General features: G+C 49.6%; 1 protein-coding gene across 1 annotated transcript in view; it reads left to right on the top strand.

Moving 5' to 3' along the window:
- The window catches only part of NEGR1 (neuronal growth regulator 1), a 174,548-nt gene that overhangs the window by 118,289 nt on the left and 37,955 nt on the right, over positions 1 to 18,304 (top strand). Inside the window, exons 4-5 of the mRNA XM_031604360.2 lie at positions 228 to 359; positions 16,577 to 16,697. Of these exons, the coding sequence (XP_031460220.2) occupies positions 228 to 359; positions 16,577 to 16,697 (253 nt within the window). The remainder of the gene's footprint in view (positions 1 to 227; positions 360 to 16,576; positions 16,698 to 18,304) is intronic.

The following is an 18,304-nucleotide window of genomic DNA, read 5'->3' as shown; positions in this document are numbered from 1 at the left end:
AGTGGGCTGGGGGTGGACTGGGGTTGTTTCCAACTGAAATGATTCTGTGGTTCTGTCTTTAGGTAAGGCTCCAGCAGCTCTGCTCAGCACTGCTCCCATGTTCTGTGCAGCCCATCCCAGGGGTGGTGCCCAGCAGCTCTCCCATTCAGCCCTGCAGACCTCAGTGACCCTTCAGGTGCTCTGTGCTCAGCCTCATCTAATTGCTTTCTCTGATTATTTTATTTCAGCAAAACCATTTGAGAGCGGGCAGTACCTGGACATCTATGGAATTACAAGAGATCAGGCTGGGGAGTATGAATGCAGCGCAGAAAACGACGTCTCAGTCCCAGACGTGAAAAAAGTAAAAGTCACAGTAAACTGTAAGTCACGTTGGTTTCTAATCACTAAATCCAATGGAGGAGAGGGGCGTTGCTGGGAAGAAAAACGCAACGCAGAGAACTGCTGCTCGTGATGAAACTGTAGATCTGGTTTTTTGGTGGAACAGTAGCAAAAAGCCTGCGGTGTCTGAGGTGTGAGTGGTTCTGACCAGAGGTCGATAGGAGAGGACCAGGTTCCAAGCTGACTGCAGTGCTGGCAGCAGAGCGGGGCCAGCGTGTGGCCTGGTTGGGCTCTGCTGCAGGCTTTGGGCTTGGTGGTTATTCACTGAGTAATTTCTGTGATTGCTGGTCTGAAACGTTTCTGGTTTAACTTGTCGTGGTTGTGCAACAGGATAAGGAGATGAGAAGTGATATGGCACTCTGTGTGGGTGTGCGAGTGGATCCCAGCACAGGCAGTGAGCGCGGGCACTGCTGACACAGGGAGCTGTGCTCTGCCTCTCCTCCAGTGCTGGGGGCACTGCTGGGGGTGCCAGCATGGCCTCTTGCGGGGCTGCAACCCACAGTTCTGCCCTCCTCGGGTGTTTGCAGAAATGGAATGCTTTTTGGTTTGGGATCGGATTTGATTTGACACTCAGTACAACATGAAATGTTCAAAATGGTGTTCTTTTCCCTTCCAAAAAACGTAAAAAAAAAAAAAAAAAAAAAAAAAGGAAAGAAAATGGAAATAATTACACTAATCCACTCTAGCTGTGAATTTTCTTAGGTTAAGTGCAATTACGCAGCTTGTGATTTGCAGCAGTTCCTCCTCTGAAAATCGCTGTGGCATCATTACTGATTTACAGATGCTGGAGGCCCTGGATTTGTGTCCCCCCTGCAACCCACAGGCTGAGTCCATCACAGTTCTCTGTAAAACCTGTGGGCTGAAAACCACAGTGCTGGTGGAACAAATGACCTCTGGGCTGTGTGCAGGTTGTTGTTACTGGAAGACTGTCAGGAAGAGGCGTTGTGCAGATATATGTGCATAGATGGAACATTTTGGTCAGGCTCTGGCACAGCTGCCCAGGAGTGGGGGGTCAGCATTCCTGGGGGTGTTCCAGAACCATTGGGATGCGGCACAAAGGGATGTGGGCAGTGGGCATGGGGGGGTGGGCAGGGGTTGGATTGGGGTTCTTGGAGGGCTTTTCCAACCTCAATGGTTCTGTGATTCTATAAATGCGAGGGGGTGTTGGGGGTGACACCCTTCACACAAGCTGTACCCCAGAATGTGCTGTGTGGTTTAAGTAATGGGAGAGTCCAGGAGGGGCAGCGAGCTCTGCTTGTTTTATCAAAACAAAAACTGCCTCTGAAAACTTTATGTCATGGGAGCCTTAAGAAGGGTAAAACTCACTGCCTTGGGAGCTCTCAAAATGATCATAAAAAGGGAGAAGACGATAGCCCTGCTTGGCACATTTTATTTAAAAAAAAGAAAAGAGGAGTGGTAAAAATCATGAAATCAACCATTCTCCCTCATTTTCTGAGACAAGATCAAAACTTGCACAAATCCTTATTTAGATCAATCATCACGTTCATTGGCCAAAGCCAGAGCTCTACTTTGATGTCAGCAGAATTTGTGTACCAGCAGACTTGTGCCTATCAAACTGCAGTTGCTTCTGGGATCAGTTCCCCAGTTTCTTAGGGACAGTTGGGGTTTGTCACTGTGTATGGAAAAGGTCAGCCTTGTGGCACTGCTGGGAGCACTGAGGCCAGTGGGACCTCCCCACACCCCACGGCCAGAAACGTGGCTGTCAGGCAGCCGAGCTGCAGGGGTTGGGATTTGACCTCCCTCAACACCAAGGCAGGGGGGCTGTGATGACGGAGGTGTGTGAGTGTCGGTGCCAGCCACAAGCAGGGCAGCTCGGGTCTGACAGCAGGGCACTTCCAGTCATGGCAGGGGGAAGTTATCAGGAAGTGTCCTTGGCTGTGCCATGGGTGCACCTGGCACTGGGTTTCTGTGCCAAGATTGAGGCAAACTGCTAGGTCTGCACTGGGACATGCAGAGTAGTTTTTCTCAGTTTCTTGCAAGTAAAGAAGAAAATGTGCAAAAAAAAAATCAGAAGCGATGCAAAACTAGGATCTGTCTACGGCATGGAACTGTTTGTATATGTGAAAGATGTGTCACAGTCAGCGAACTGCACACGCGCTTCAGTGTGCTGAGTGTGCTCAGCTCCGCAGCCCCTGCAGGGCACATCTGCAGGCAGGAGCCCTGAGCTGCACCTCATTGCTGCTGCTGTGCTCTCCCTGGCCACTCACCGTCACCCCTGTCCCCCCCAGCAGAACACCATCGAACCCTGAGAGGTTCCAGTGAACATAAGCATTAATTCTGAATATGGTATTCATTTCATATAGCAGCTGTTCAGTCACCTGAGCAAATATAGGGAAATGGCCAGGCCTGGCTTACTTCTGAATTTCAAGTTTGGTGGCTGTGCAGCCCTGTATCCCCAGCAGACACAACCACTTTGCTGGCCACCACACTGTGTGCGCTCTGCAGCTCTTAGTGACTCTGCTCTGGGACTTTGAGTTTTTCCTTTGTGCCGTTTCATATTGTCTAATCCACATTTTGTACGTAACTTAAATGTCTCTGCATGGTTTCCCTTTTTAAAGAGGTGTTCCGAGAGGCTGTGGTGTGTTTGTGTCTGCATTCTGAGCAGGAGAATCATTGGTGAGGTCGCAACATTAGGTGGTGGGAGGGAGATGGTTCCTGAGAGGGGAAAATTATTCCCAGTCATGTTAAAATCAATCAAACAGAATATGATTTCACTTCAAAGCAAAACTTACTAGCATTTTTTACTGTGTTTTATAAAGCAAATGCTGATGGATAGATGCTGATCTCGAAACCACTGCCTGCTTAGCAGGAGCTCAGCAGCAGCCCCGTGCCCCACGCCTGTCCCTGCAGCCGCACTCACGCTCTGGTTTATGGTGACACACTTAGAAAGATTAAACACAACCATCTCCAGAAGCACTGCAGCCATGCTGAGATGATGAAGAATGAGATGTGTGCATCACGAAGCCGGCATTTATCTTAATTTAGATAAAATTTTCAATTACCCAAATAAATAGTCAACGTGGGCTTCTAAAGTCGGGCTGTGTTGCAGCGTTCTTTCTTTTCAGATGCCGCATAACTGGTCTCAAACAGCTTTGTTATAGCTGGATCTTGTGGACTGTACTGAATTAAGTTCTGCTGCCTTTGGAGAGGAAAGGTTTAATTTCAGCCTTGATGAACCCCATCACGTGGCAGATTGAAGGCCAGGTGCACTGGGGCTTGCTGGGGAGGTGCAAATTGCAGTCGCAGTGCTGAGGATGTGCGGCTGCAACAGAGGAGGGAACTGCTCTGCAAATTCGGTGGGCAGCTGACAGAGCAACAGGGAGGTAACCCAAACTGCTCCTGGGATGGGATGGACCACTGCCTGCTTGCAAAACCTCATCCTTGCACAAAGATCCATTTGATCTGGAAATAATAAGGAGAAAAGAAAACAGACATGAGCAGATGACCAGACAACCTGTACCCAGCCACGCTTTGCCCCTGCCTCGGTGTCACCATGGGACACAGCCTGGTCACCCTGCAAAGCATCCCCAGCTTTTTTTTTTTGTGGGGGGTGGGTAATAGGGGGGCATTAAGCAGCACACAGGCAGCACATGCTGCTAATGCCAACCTGTTCACTGTGCTCAGCCCATGGGTTGTCCCAGAGCCTGATGGCCCAGCACGCCCTGCTGGCCATCTCTGTGTCTTGGCATCTTCCAGGTGCTTTCACATCTTTGATTACCTGAATGGCATTTTTATGGGGAATGAGGACAAATGGTCTGGTTTTTAATTCCCTGGCACCTGCCTGCGGTTCAGGAATGCTGTAGTTTTTGCACTGGCATCATCCAGCCCTTGGTGGCACCCGTGTCTGGTGGCTGCCCTCCAGCCTTGAGTGGAGCAAGCAGCGTGGAGCTGGGAGTTCAGTGTGCAGTGAGGAATGGGAGCTCAACAGGCACCAAGCACTGCTACAGGTGGCTGTGTGTAATTCTACACCACTCCCTTCCTGCTCCTTTCTTTCCTGCTGCAATAGTTTGATAAGACATTTTAGGTTGTGTTTTTAGTAGGGTTTTTTTGGTTTTTTTTTTTAATTTATTTTCTTATAGAGGAACATGTGAGTTTCTTGTATGAATTTTAAGTGCTGTGTTTGTTTTTGCTTGGCCAGGTTAGGGTTTTGCAGAACAGCTTAACTCATTAGCATTTCTTAGAAGTCTGCCTTACTGTTGCTATGACATTTGCATAATATTATGCACAGTGCTCTGATTTTACTTTGAAATCAGACATACTGTACAAGCCACTCTAACCTAATTACATCAGTAACCTGAGACCTACCAGGAAACTCAAGATGGGACTCAAGTGTGTGCTGGGGCTCCCAGTGCCTGGACACAGGGCTGTGACTTTGTGCTCCCAGAGTGTGCCTTGCTGCCAGCCAAAGGAAAACATTTCCTGGGCAAGGTTCTTTATGTACAGTCAGCAAAGAGATTTTCCTTTCATCAAGGTACGCTATGGAATAAAAAGGCAGTGGTCCCTTCCAAGCCATGCTATTCTGTGTCAGCTCTTCGACCAGAATCACAACCAAATTGGATGAACACATACACTCACGTCTGGCCGTGGCACAGAAGCTCCTTACCTCGAGGTGCAATGGCTGATGCTGTCCCTGTTGCATCACACTGCTCCTTAATGACGAGGGCCTGCAGCACTGCCCAGCACTGTAACAGCACAGAGCAGCTTGCAGCCCCAATTCCCACTGACCATTCCAAGAGGCACATGTGCACAGCGCCTCAGAGGATTTAGCTGCACAGTACTGTTTTGAAGTATCTAAATTACACTTTAAAAGTTAAAAGCACTCTGGAGTGCCAGTTTAATTGACTTCCTGTGAAACACGTTTCTCTGAATTCTCTGGTTACCTTTCAAAAATGGGATTTTGGCTTCCAAGTCACACTGGGGACTTGTCAAACTCTGGCTGCTGGTGAGTATTTGATTCTGCTCGCAGATCCGTGGAGCTCAGTGAGAGTTTTCCTGGAGGCACTGCTCTGTGCACATCCTCTGGGTGCCGGTGTGCAGGCGGTGCCGGCGCAGCCATGGCCATGCACTGTAAGTCGGTCTATGGGCACAGCAGAGAATGTGGCCGGGCACGAGCTGTGACCATTGCATGGCTTCAGGTCTCCTCATTGGTTTCTTTGGGATGAAGGCTGAGAGTGTTGGTCTGCTTTCATTTTGCCCCACCAGCGTTGCTGCGAGCACGTGGCGTCCTCCCTCCGCTCCACTGTTTTCTGTTTCTGTTCTGGAAAGCTGTGCTGAAAGCACCGGGGGAACCTTGTGAGTGGTGGATTGGGGCTGCCCCATGGTGTGCTGCCACGGACCAGGAGCTGGCAGGGCACGTGGGCAACATCATGGCTGTGGGGATTCCTGTGCCCTGACCTGTGCATCCTGTCGGTGTTAAATGTTAACCTAATCATAAAGATCAGATTCTCTGTGCTGTCCAGCTGATCTGGTTCAGTAGCTGTACCACTTATATCAGAGCTGCTATTGTAATAAGAAGGATGTGGGAAGATTTGTAGTACAAGGATGGAGAAGGTGCCTTCCCTGCAGCACTGCATGCACAGCTGAAGGCAGAGGGGTAATGGTGTGATCTGCTTCTGTACCTGTGGGCCAGCTCTGGAGGATGGGCAGCCAGCTGCCCCAGCTAAAGGTGAGGCAGAAGCTGATGCAAAATCACAGGTTATCATTGAAGTTGATAATAGAGCTTCCCTTCAGGTCCAGCCCCCAGAAGAGGAGCTGCCTGCAAAATATTTTACATGAAACCTGTGAATACAAATAGTTAAGTGGTTCTTTCATCTTAAGGTAAAGATCTTTGAAGAAATTTGTGCTATTCTTTAAATAGAATTTTTGGTCGTGTACAACGTAATCAGAGTCAGGGTCTCTAACGTTTGTGGCTTTGTTGGGCTTTTGGTCTGCATTAGGGCTGAACTCTGATTTATTTAAGCTGCAAATTGCCCTTATGTCTGAGCTCACGTGTATGAGATATATGACGTACCATCTCACAGTAACACCTAATGAAAAACAGCTTTTTACCAATTCAGATCAATAAAACTGGCCATGTATTTAAATCCATCTCAATTAGAGTCGGGAGAAGAATAGAGCTGATACAAAGAAAATGGTTTTCTCCTCATAGGTGTGGAAAGGAGCATCTTCTGAAGGTAATGTTTGTCATTTTTTGTCCTTCAGGTATTTTTATTAGCATTTCAGAAGTCAGATTAAAACAATATAGTTCAGGTTACTGACTCGAGAGCAATTTGGCTTTGGAATTAACATTGATTTCTTTCTGTAGTAGTTTACTGTTGGGTTCTGCAAACTGCTGTGTGGTGGCTGCTTACCCTGGAAGGCGCTGCTCATATCGAAGCGTGACAGAATCGGTTATAACATTCCTCCATGTAGATGGCATTCCATTGCCACAGCACATAATCAGGGGCTCTGGCAACGTGAAACGAGGCGCTGTGTTTGGAGGAGTTGGAGTGTTGGTGCTTCACATGGCCTTAAGGCTGCCGGGGAGTGCATCTCTTGGTCTGGGCTCCTCTGGGCAGCCCTTGGCCTGTTTGGGATGCGTGATGGGAGGGAAGAGGTGCCCAGTGTAATGGCAGCACCATTGCAGCACCTGTTGTGGCTCCAGTGGGAAGCAGTGTGTGTCCAGCACAAAGCTGGGAACCTCGCTGGGAGTCACTGTGCTGCTCAGCTGTGTTCCAGCACATCTTCGCAAGTGTTCTTTCCTCGGGAAGCAGCCTTTCAGACTTGGCCAATAACAGATTCTTTCTGCAGCTCCAAACTGGAGCTGGCTGTTTCAGAGGCACATGGGCGCTGGTAATTTGTCATTGCTGCAGTGCTAATGCTGGGGACTGCCATGAAAACCCATCTGAGAGTAATTTGTTCCCCATCCCCAGGAAAACCCCCAGGGCCATGGAATAAAAACAGCTGCACTCATTTGCACGTATCTGTGCTCTGCCAGTAGTTACAGGTCCACATCTTGTGTCATTATGGTGTGCCAGTAAATGCTATACAGCGTGTTTATGCATCTCCGGGAAACTGTGCTGCAGCAAATAATAGAACACCCACCGCAATGCTTGAAAAACATCACCAGCAGGATGCTGTAAGGGCACAACACAAATGCTTCAGGCCACTGCTGGGAGAACCTCTGGGCAGGAGAATGAGTGGCCAAAAACAAATGAAGAGATTGTTGGTTGTTTTTTTTTTTTTTCAATAACTGTTTAACAGTAACAGATTTGGTAACTGCCGTGCCACCATTTCAGAGACAAAGTAGGGTTACAGAAAGGTTCTGGGCTCCTCTGTGCATTCTCTTCTCACATCTCCTGGAGGTAGCAGCGGTGGCTGCAGCAGCAGCACTGACACCAATGGCAGTGAGAGCAGCGCCATCAGCACTGACAGCAGTGGCTGCAGCAGCTCTGCTCAGGGCTGCTGCTCCGGGCCTATTTGGTCCCAAGGGCTCTGTGTGCAGCCCACCAGAGCCATGAAGGTCCCCACTCACAGGCGGGAGGGGCTCCTGGCAGCCGGCGAGATGCAGTGAGGGAGGGATGGCAGTGGCAGAGGAGCAGCCCTGTGGGCAGCCATGCTGGCTGGAGTGAACGCTTCCTCCCAGCTCTGTGCCACTGCGCTCCTCAGCCTCCAGGTGATCCCACTCCAAACAGTAGCTGAAATACAGTTCATGAAAATTAAAGTATTAATAGAAGATGACTCATCTGTAAAGAGCTTATGCATTTCAAGAAGCAATTTAAAGTATACAGCAGGCTCTGTAATACTCCAGACTAGAACCAAAATTAATGGAGAGCTCTTCAGCTCCCAGGAGTGTTCACTTGCCCAGATTGCTCTTCAGCAAAAACAATTACTTAAAATATTTCTTGTAATAGTCTGTACATTGCGCAGCAGTATTTCTCCTGGTGGCTGCAGTGCTCTGTGCTGCTGCAGGCTGTGCTCCCTGGCTCTGCAAGGTGGGAGCTGGGAGGCGTTCGGGTGCATCTGGTGATGCCAACTGGACCGTGCAGGAAGAGCCAAGCCAGATCTCCCAGTCTCTCAATTGTTTTGTCTTCTTCTGCAGCCGTGGCACCCCTGAGCTGGTAGAGATCTGCTCAGCACAAGCAGCGTGCATGGCATGGCCACGATGCCAAGGTACCCTGCACAGTGCTCCATTGGGGCACCCGGTCCTGGTGAGGCTGTAACGACATTGACACAACCTGCTCATCCCCAGTCAGGTTGCTAAGTGAGCTTTTAATAGCTTGTGCATTTGGCTGGTGTTAGCAAGGTGTGTGTGCGGCACAGTCACACAGAGGCACTGGATCTCAGCCGGAGGAGCTTTGAAAAGCAATATTCCTGTTTTTATGACTTAGAAAGATATTGACACGAGAGAAAGGGAAAACTGCCCATGTTGTTCTTTACGTGTTATAATTCATAAAGCTTTTGTCTGCTTCTTCTCTTGCTTTCCACCCCTCCTCAAACAGAAAGGAACTATGCTGAGGTTGATTTGGATGTTGGAGCTGCAGAGCTGACACCAACACTTGCAATGAAGCTCTGGAAGCCAGCAGCAAGGCTGTGCTCAGGGTCTGAGGATGGGGTACGGTTATGGACTGAACTGCTTCAGTGCTTCAGCAGCACTGACAGGGGCTGCATGCCATGCAGTAAGATCACGGTCGTCGTTTCTAAGCTGAAAGGCCAGGAGTTCAGTTCAGAACACACCGTCTCCAGTGTATTTTGAGCAAAAGTAGGATTAATATCAAACTCAGCATTCAGGTTCTCACTGCTTCTGCACCTGGTACGGTTAATGGCAAAAGAGCATCACAGGAATTATCTTTCGGTGCAGCAATTGAATGTGCAAGTGGAAAATCCCACTGATCCAGACCTCCGGGGAAAGAGGTCACATCTGCAGCCCACTGTTGAATTGAGAGATGTTGTCTGCTGTTAAGAAGCATGCAGACGTTCTTTAACAATGAGCAATTCTAACAAAACCACCAAATGTTCATCAGGAACAATCTGCACATCCCTATGAGTGTCCACCCATGGCTCTCTGGTTTCAGCATTGGTCTTGCTCAGAGCTGTGTGTGCTTTGCTTGAGGGTTAGGGCATCCATTGCACTCAGTCTTTTGGCTGTTATCTGTTGAAACGTCACAAGACTGAGGATGAAGGAATGATGTTATATGGGCAATCTTATAAGAAAATGCAGAGGGAGGCTCCCGAGGTGCTCTTGCTTCCACGAAAGGCCTCTGCAGAGCAGCAGCTGGGCTTGGTGCCCGCAGGTGGCACAATGGGGGAGGCTCTGGGCTGCTGCAGAAGGGATGGTTCCAGCCCTTAGCTGAGATAAGCCACCAATCCCTGCCCCATGCTACCCAGTGTTGCCCTGGCCCAGCTTCACTCCTGCCCTTGCTTTGGTCCAGCGTGGGTTTTCAACACCCAGCGCTTTGGTGACTTTGCTGCTTAGAGTCAGAGGATCGACTTTGAGCCTGACCTGGTCCTGTCTGTGTGTGTGCTTGCTGCCTCTCGCACGGATTGCCCTGGGAATCCAAAGGGAATAAGTTTGGGAAACTTATAGCTGCTGCAAACTGCTGAGGGGGAAAACCTTTCTGTAAACTTCATTTCTTTTTAATACAGAGCAATAGCTCCTGGACCCTTTATGGCTTTCCCTCATTCTCCATGAGATACATATGTATATCAGCTCTAGCACGCTGTCAGCGAACAGTGGTTTTCAATCAAAAAGACTGTCAGTAAAGCTGATTCACTAACAAGAAAGCTGTCAAGCTGTGACAGCTGCTGTCTTTGCAACCCCAAACAATCTGTTCGGTGCTAACTCTGACTTATGCTTCCATTTATTATACAGTAGTAATGAGTACTGTCCTTAGAAATATCATTTTGGAGAGTACACCTAGCTGCTTTGTTATGTATGTAGAATATATCAAATTGGATCCAAGCTGCACAAGTTTTTGACAAAAAAGTGCTCCTTGTCATCCGAATCATTTTTTTCCCCTCAATTTTAAATGTTGTTTCAGCATTTGCGTCATTTTTGTAGTTAAGCCTCAGCCTGAAAATTGTATTACTATTAGAAACTGAGACAAATCTAATTTCTGCTTTTCCCATCGTGTTGGAAAATGGCACCTAACCCTGAGCACAGCACTCGTACCTACAGAACTGGGTGAAGAAGGGTTGTTGTGATGCTCATGGGGGGGATCACACCTCCCAGCCCACAGGGAGAACTGATGCTGATGCTGCTGTCCAAACGCAGTGCTGGCGTCCAAATGCTTGTTAATGCTTTCTTTTGTTTTCTTTTTAATTAAATAAAGCACACTGGCAGTCTCCTTCAGCAAACTCTTCCAGCTGTAATTTCTAGCTTTGCAAACCTAGATCTCTCTTGTTTCAGTTACCATCGCTTGTCCTGCCCATTGCAGTTCTGTGATACATCTCCCTACTAAGTCAGCCTCTCAGCTCCACTGATCCCAGCTCTCTCTGCTTTCCAGCCTTGGTCCCTCAGCCCAGCTGAGCTCCTGCTGGTCCCGCCTGACCCACACTGTGCACACGCTGTGATTCCCACCTTGCCTTCCACCTGCGTTTGTGCTTCCTGAGCATGCAGGGCTCGGGCAGCTTCCCACTCGCACTGTGTGCTGTGGTTTTGTTCCAGACATTCTTTCCTTGAAAACCTCCCAGCCAGCTTTAATTCACTTTTCTCCTCAGCTGTGCTGCCAAGAGACCTACTTAGCAATTCCTGGAATTTGTTGAAGTCCATTGCTTTCATCTCCCTTAGAGGGAGAGAAGCAGCACGGTGAGAGCACTCATGTTTGTTCTCACCCGGGCATGCGGCCAATCTCTCCTTCTGGGTTGGCACCGACGTTGCCCCTCATACCCCAACTCCCTGCAGGACTGCAGCATGCTGCGGCTCACTGCCCCACTGCTCGTGGGCACCGGGTCTGAGTGCTGCAGGCAGAGCAGCAGCACTGTGCTCACAGCCATGTGCACTGGGTGCAGAGAGGATCCTCTGCAGGTGGGTCTCTCTGGGGCCAGCACCCCCTCTTGGGTCCATCAATAGGGTTCCATCAGCACCATGCTGACCTGTTTGGAGGCAAACAGGTTCAGTCTGTTGTCTCAGATGAATGCAGACCCTCCTGTGGTTTTTGTTGAAGGGAAAGCATCAATGACAACATTTCCCACAAATTGCAGTGGTAAGAGCAGCGATGCAAAGAACAGTTTTGTTGCCATCGTGCTTTTTGCCTTTGTTTTGAAGACTGCGAAATTCCCTTTCATTGCTGATCTTACAAGGCCTCGTCCACAGTCCCTCTGAAATCAACATAAAGATTTTGACATCAGTTTAATTTTAATCACGCTTCAATGGCCAATGGAAGATGAAGCCCTGCTCTGGTGTACCAAGCAGTGCCAAGCAGTGAGCACATCACCCTGGTCTTGTATGGTGCATCTGCTCCCTCCAAATGGCCCTGCATGGACACGGGGTTTGCTCTGTGCCCACCCCCAGCCAATAGCATCAGCAGGGCCAGGGCCACATGCATGGGTGGGACACAGCTGGGACTCAGCCCTGCTGGGGAACAGAAGGGTTGGGTGAGCGAGCAGCTAGACAAAGCCTGATGGGCAGGAAGCAGAGCAGCCCCCGCCTGCGTGCCCACCTGCTGTGTCTGCTGGGCTCTGGGGGTGGCTGTTGGCTTTGTCAGGTCTTGGAGGTAGGGTTGCTCCTCGTCGTTCCTGTCACTCAAGCACCTGTAAAACGCATCATTAAGCATTTCTTTCTGCTGCCTATTATTCACCCTGTGTTATTTTGTGTGGCTTCTTTTCCCCCATGAAACAATTACTTCTGGATTTTAAGCTTTCCTCTCATCTTAGCGCCAGGAGGTTTTAAATTCGGGAGGCACAGGCGGCACCACAGCCTGTGATTCTGTGATGTGCCATAATGCAATAATCCATTGGGCAGAGCTGCGGGAGAGGCACAGCCTGGGGAGCCCTGCAGTGCCTGCACTGTGTGGGATGGGGCTGCGGGCTGCTCAGGATCTGCTCCTTCCCTACAGCTCCAGGTGCTCCCATGGCTCTTCAGTTAATCCGTGCTCAGAGCACACCTTCTGGGATTGTTATCCTGAATAGGAAGGAGAGAAACACAAAAGAGGCCACATCTGGAAATGCAGGGGCTGCACTGAACTCTTAATGCAGGTTGTGTGTTTGTGTGTAGCACTTAGGCAGATGTACACATCAAGACCCTGCTGAATTCAATATGTTTTGATAACCCTTCAAGAAAAGATGGAAAAAAATAAGGTTTTCGGTTGTTTGGCAAAGGGATTGATGCACAGTGTTTGCCTGAAATGCTGCCCCAGCCCAGAGATGTTTCTGCTGGAAGGAGAGCTTTGTGAAACCATTGAGTTGGGAACAGAACAGAGGGGCTGCTGCTTGTCAGAGAAAGAGAAGTCTGTGGGCTGCTGGAAGAGCACTTTCATTATCAACAGTGTGAGTAATACTGCTTCGCTTGGGCAGATTTGTTGCTTTATTGGGAAGGTGCAATACATCTACACAAAGTGAATACATCAATAGTGCTCGTGTCTGGCTTTCTGCAAACTGAAGGAGATCTTAGGAAACCTGTTCTCTTACCTGAAAGGCTCCCTCTTAACACACCAGAGAGCAATTTTGCTAATAAAAGAACGCGTTAGGATGCCAAATTAAAGGCTGATGGAAATAAATAAAAGACTTTTTTTTGACATTTACAATTAATGCCACAAAAATGTTGGTTTAATCAGACAATACAGTTAATCACAAAGGTGAAATTGAAAGTTGCCAGCCCTGAATGCTAGTGTAAAAGTTAATAAATTCAGCTCTTAATCATTATGCACATGCTAGTTATAATAATTTACTGCCCATACCAAATCTTTATAAGCATTGTAATTAAATATAAAATGCACATTAGAATTATAATGAGTAATTAGAGCAACATAACTAATATGCATAAAAGTCCCGAAGCTCATTAGAATGTTAAAAGATGGAACCTGTTGTAGCAGAGGGCTCTGCGTATCCGCTGTGCCTGCCCGAACGCCAGCGTGTGTCACGCATTGTTGTTGCTGTTCCTTCAGACATTTAAAAGCAAAGGGAAAATATTTGGGTAGGAAACCAGACTGTGCAGAGCACTGCATCATTTCTGGATGGAGCATAAGTTGCAGAGCTGGGTTTCGCAGCCCAAAGGCTGACTCATGCACTCGTGTTGGTGGCAGCAGCCGAGCGGAGCGGTTGTAGCAGAGGGAGTGGAGGTGATGGCTGCTCACAGAGGTGCTGGGAGGGAGCTGGAGCACCTGGGGCACTCAGCACTGCTGTGTCAGGCTTTAACGTGAGTGCTTTGCACAGCCTCGGTCGTTTCACTGAGACAAAAGGGGATGTGCACACCCCGGGTGTGTGGGGGCCACATTGGTGACCCTGACATCACCATCAGGTCCCCGAAATGCAGACACCACACACTGTGCTCCTGCCCTTCTGCTCCTGAGCAGGAAGGAAAAGACAAATGCCGACCACAGAATCCCATGGGCACTTCTGCATGGTTCCCCAACTCGGGGCAGCTTCCCTCATGGTGGCACTCTGCCCCAGGACAGGGTGCTCCTCTGTGCTCACCTGTGCTGATTGTCATTGACAGTGCTCCCAAAGTGTGCCTGCGTGGTATAGTTTGTTCTAGAAGAAGGAAAACAGCCTGACAGTGAAAAATACGGTAGAATGGTGATTCTAAGCCTTCTGCCTGTTCACATCAGCATTAGCCAGGGATTTCCCAGTGCTAACACTATCAGCTGCTACTTTCCTTTCTCCTGACCTCCCAGCAAGCAGAAGCCGGGCTCCTCTGGGAGGGCAGCAGGGACACAGGGTCCCACCCCGCAGCTCATGGCTGCTGGCAGAGCTCATAGGCATGAGAGGGTTTGCAGTGCACACGCAGAAATGTGAGCTGGGATTTTCTGTTGGGATCCCATCCAGCTGCTGACTGTAGTAGATTTGGACAGTTTGTGGTTGAAATGCCTGAGCTGTCAGCAGCTCAAACCACACTTTTGGTTTTAGGAGAGCCTTCCGGATGTACTGACTCAGTACCCTGCCCTGCTTCATCTCCCAGGATTTCTCCCTGGCACCTGGGCTGGAGGTGTCTGCGTGGAGCAGGATGACCCTGGATGTGCTCAGAGGGCACCAGGCTGCTGCCACAGAAAGCACAGAATCCCAGAGCCGTGGAGGCTGGAAGGGACCTCTGGAGCTTCCCCAGCCCAGCCCCCCCCAGCACATCCATACAGCAGATGCACACAAAGCATCCAGGTGGGTTTGGATCTCTCCAGAGGAAACCCCCGCACCTCTCTGTGCCACAGCTCTGTGCCAGGGCTCTGCTACCCACACAGTGATGTTTTTCCTCATGTCCAGATGGAATTTCCTGGGCACCATGGAACAGAGCCCTGAACCCCACCCTTCAGATATCAATCAGCACTGATCAGATCCCCCTCAGCCTTCTTGTCCACAGACAAACAGCCCCAGGGCTCAGCCTGTCCCCATCAGGAGGTGCTCCAGTCCCCCACCAGCTCTGCACCCTCCGCTGGGCTCTCCAGCAGTTCCCCATCTGCCTGGCATTGGGGAGCCCTGCACTGGGCACAGTGCTCCAGCTGTGAAAAGCAGAAGAGGAGCACCTCCTTGCCCTGCTGGCCACGCTCCATGCAGTGCACCTTGGCATCTCACTGGCCTTCTTGGCCAACAGGGCACACTGCTGGCTGGTGGTCACCCAATTCGCCACCGGCTCCTCCATAGAGCTCCTTTCCAGCAGCTCAGCCCTGTAGCTGTACATCCCCAAGGGCAACGTGTCTAGAAGCACTATGGTAAGGCAGGGAGGCAGGACGTCCCCAAAAAGGGCACATGCAGACTGTGCAGGGCAACCTCTGCTCCTCTTGGCAGAGTCCCTCATCACCTGTCTGTGTGGATGTGCTGTGCTGGGCACTGCGGGATGCTGCCATGGGGTGGTGGGCACAGCTGTGAGGCAGCCAACGTTCTGTACCTACATACACGCCTCACAGCAACATCTGCAAAATTGCTTGGGAAAAAAAACAGCAGATTTTTATTTATAAGTTCCGTGTTTGGGTTTTTATAGCGTTTTATGATGCGCATAAATTGTTGTTTAAAAACAGAAAATGTAAGCGAAATTCCAGGGGGAAGGCAATTGTTGTTCAGCCCTAACTTTGATAATCTCCTTCCCGAGGAGTTTGCTGTCTTCTGTTTTCAGCTGGTGGTTGCCTTTTGCTGGCAACTGAGAGGGTCAGCTATGGCTTTTTGGCTTTATTTATATCTGCAGTTCTGAGCTTGAAATGGTTATTCCACCTTTACTGTGTTCACTGTTTCAGAAGACAGAATGTATTTAAAGAAGCAAACCCGTACCTGTGTAGTGGTGGGGCAGCCCTGCCGTGCTGTGTGGCTGTGGCTGGGTCCTGGCTGCAGGGTATGTGTGTCCTTTGGTGCCCAAAGCAGCTCCAGCACCCCGAGCCCAGTGCTGCTGAGAGGACCCAGCGCAGAGCAGTGCTGGTGGTGGTCCTCACTTTGAGGCCACAGAATCATAGAATGGCCTGGGTTAGAAGGGACCTCAAGGATGATGAATCTCCAGCCCCCTGCCACAGGCAGGGCCACCAACCTCCACATTTAACACCACCCAGGCTGCCCAGGGCCCCATCCAACCTGGCCTTGAACACCTCCAGGGATGGACAGGGCATCCACAGCCTCTCTGGGCAGCTGTTCCAGCACCTCACTGCTCTCACAGCAAACAACTTCCCCCTGGCATCCAACCTCAATCTTCCCTCCTTCAACTTAAAGCCAGTTCCCCTTGTCCCCTACCCTTTCAAAGAGTTGAGGCCATGCCTTGCCTGGACCCGACAGCCGTCGCTGTGCTTCGTTCTGAGTAACGGAGCAGAACGGATTGAAAAAACAGACTGTTCGCTGTGGGATTAATATTCTCTGTGTCTCAGTTATGTTTCTGCACCAGATACACAGATCTGTGTCAGAATCTGCTGTGTGGGATCATTTTTGCAGTGCCGGAAGAAAACACGGTTGAATGTGACTCAAGCTGGAAAACACGCGCCAGGCTGAGTAACGTAGAGAGCGCTGAGGAGAAGCAGAGTTCGGCCGTCTTCGGATTTGTATGCAAATGTCTATTTTACAATTTTTTTTTCAGTTGCCCCCACAATTCAGGAACTTAAGTCCAGCGGAGTGATGCTCGGAGGGAACGGCCTCATCCGGTGCGAAGGCGCGGGCGTTCCTGCCCCGGTCTTTGAGTGGTACAGAGGAGAGAGGAAGTAAGTACCTGCCTGCACTGCGAGCTGCAGAGCTGCCCAGGGGGAGTCGTGGAGTTTTCTTTCAGCTTTTGTTTCTGTGCTGGTAGATGAGGCATAATAGGACTGTCCGCAGCTGGGCTGTGATGGTGATAATTGCCATAATGAGCCTAGGGTTTAAAAATGCTTTAGTAATTACAGCCTTTGAAGTACAGCAGCCAGAAAATGTCCACTGGAAAAGTCTAATAAAAAGAGATTGTTTTTAAGAATATGGGTTTTTTAAGCCATCTCCATAGGTTTCCCACCGCGGGTTTCAGGGGTGGCTCATGAAGGGGCTTTGCAATGCAGCTCGGTGCCCACAGCCCTTGCACAGCAGCAGCACCTCTCTGCAGGAGCTCCCAGACTGAGTCCAGCAACCTCAGTGTGCACCCCGGTGTTTGCATCCAGCTTCGCTTCATCGTCGGTAGTGCTTGGTAAAGGTCACAGACATCTCTGTAGGATTGGTTTCTAATAGGAGGTTTTGCTTTACACTCTCACCTCACTGGAGATCTTGAATCTTCACAGAATGTGAAGTTCAAACATTGGTGCAGGATAAAATCCTGGTAGAAGCTGTGCGGGTACACCTTCTAGCTGCTGGAATGTCCTGGTTTCTGAGCACTGGGTTTCTCATCAGCTCTAGGATCCCATTACACATGGGAGCTGACATGAGAATATTAATGACCATATTTCATAGGGAACCATCTGTCAGCTCATTTCTCACTGGCCAGCTGCTCCCCTTAGGAGTGCTGCTCTCCCTTCTTCCTGACTTCCTGCTGCAGTGGCAACCATCGCACTCTGACCATGGATCAAAGCATTCTGGAAAACACCATAATCAACCTTTACTACATGTAACGGCACAGACTTTCCCTCTGTTGGAGAAATTCATCTACGTCCTATTTCCAAGGGTGCACGTCATATTGTGCATATGTCGGGGAGGAGCTGGAGCAGAAAAAACTGTTGGAGCACAGGTTTTAATATAGACCGTGGCACTCTGGATTCAATTAGCCATTTCCAGCATGATAATCACCTCCCTATTTATAAAAGTCACCAATTCCCTTCTTCTTGAGTGCATTCAGTGTCACGAGAGCAGCAGGAAAGGATAAGCAGAGCATTTCAGGACACGGAAGTTGTGCCTTCTGTTTTCCATTTCAGTTGCTGTATCACCTGAGGCTTGCTATAATCAGCAAGACAAGCACTGTCCTATTGTGTCTCGCTGCTCAAATATTCTGTTAAATCTAATGGTACATCATTGTTTGTCCAAGAGCTGTTAGCAGGCTCACAAAACGCATGTGGCCACAGAGGGACTGGGAGCCTCCAAAGCACCGCTCACAGGACAGGGAGGGCTGCACACATACTGTTCATTCCTACTCCCAGGATCATCTCATCATAAAAAAATGTCAGTAAAACTAAAAATAAGACCAGCCACAGACTATGTCCAGCTCCACCTACGAGGTGTTTGCAGGACTGCTTCTCCCTCCTCACCAGGCTTGCAGCAGTCACCGCTCATTAACTCTCCATGCACTCCTGCCATGCTTGCAGGAGGCTGTGATGCTCTGGGAACACTGAGCTCAGGGCTGAGCATCGCTTGGGGA

This window comes from Phasianus colchicus, chromosome 9 (genome assembly GCF_987193195.1).
Source record: "Phasianus colchicus chromosome 9, bPhaCol1.hap1.1, whole genome shotgun sequence".
Lineage (NCBI taxonomy): Eukaryota > Metazoa > Chordata > Aves > Galliformes > Phasianidae > Phasianus > Phasianus colchicus.
The sequence above is the reverse complement of the archived record's forward strand: the minus strand, read 5'-3'. Positions and strand labels throughout refer to the sequence as shown.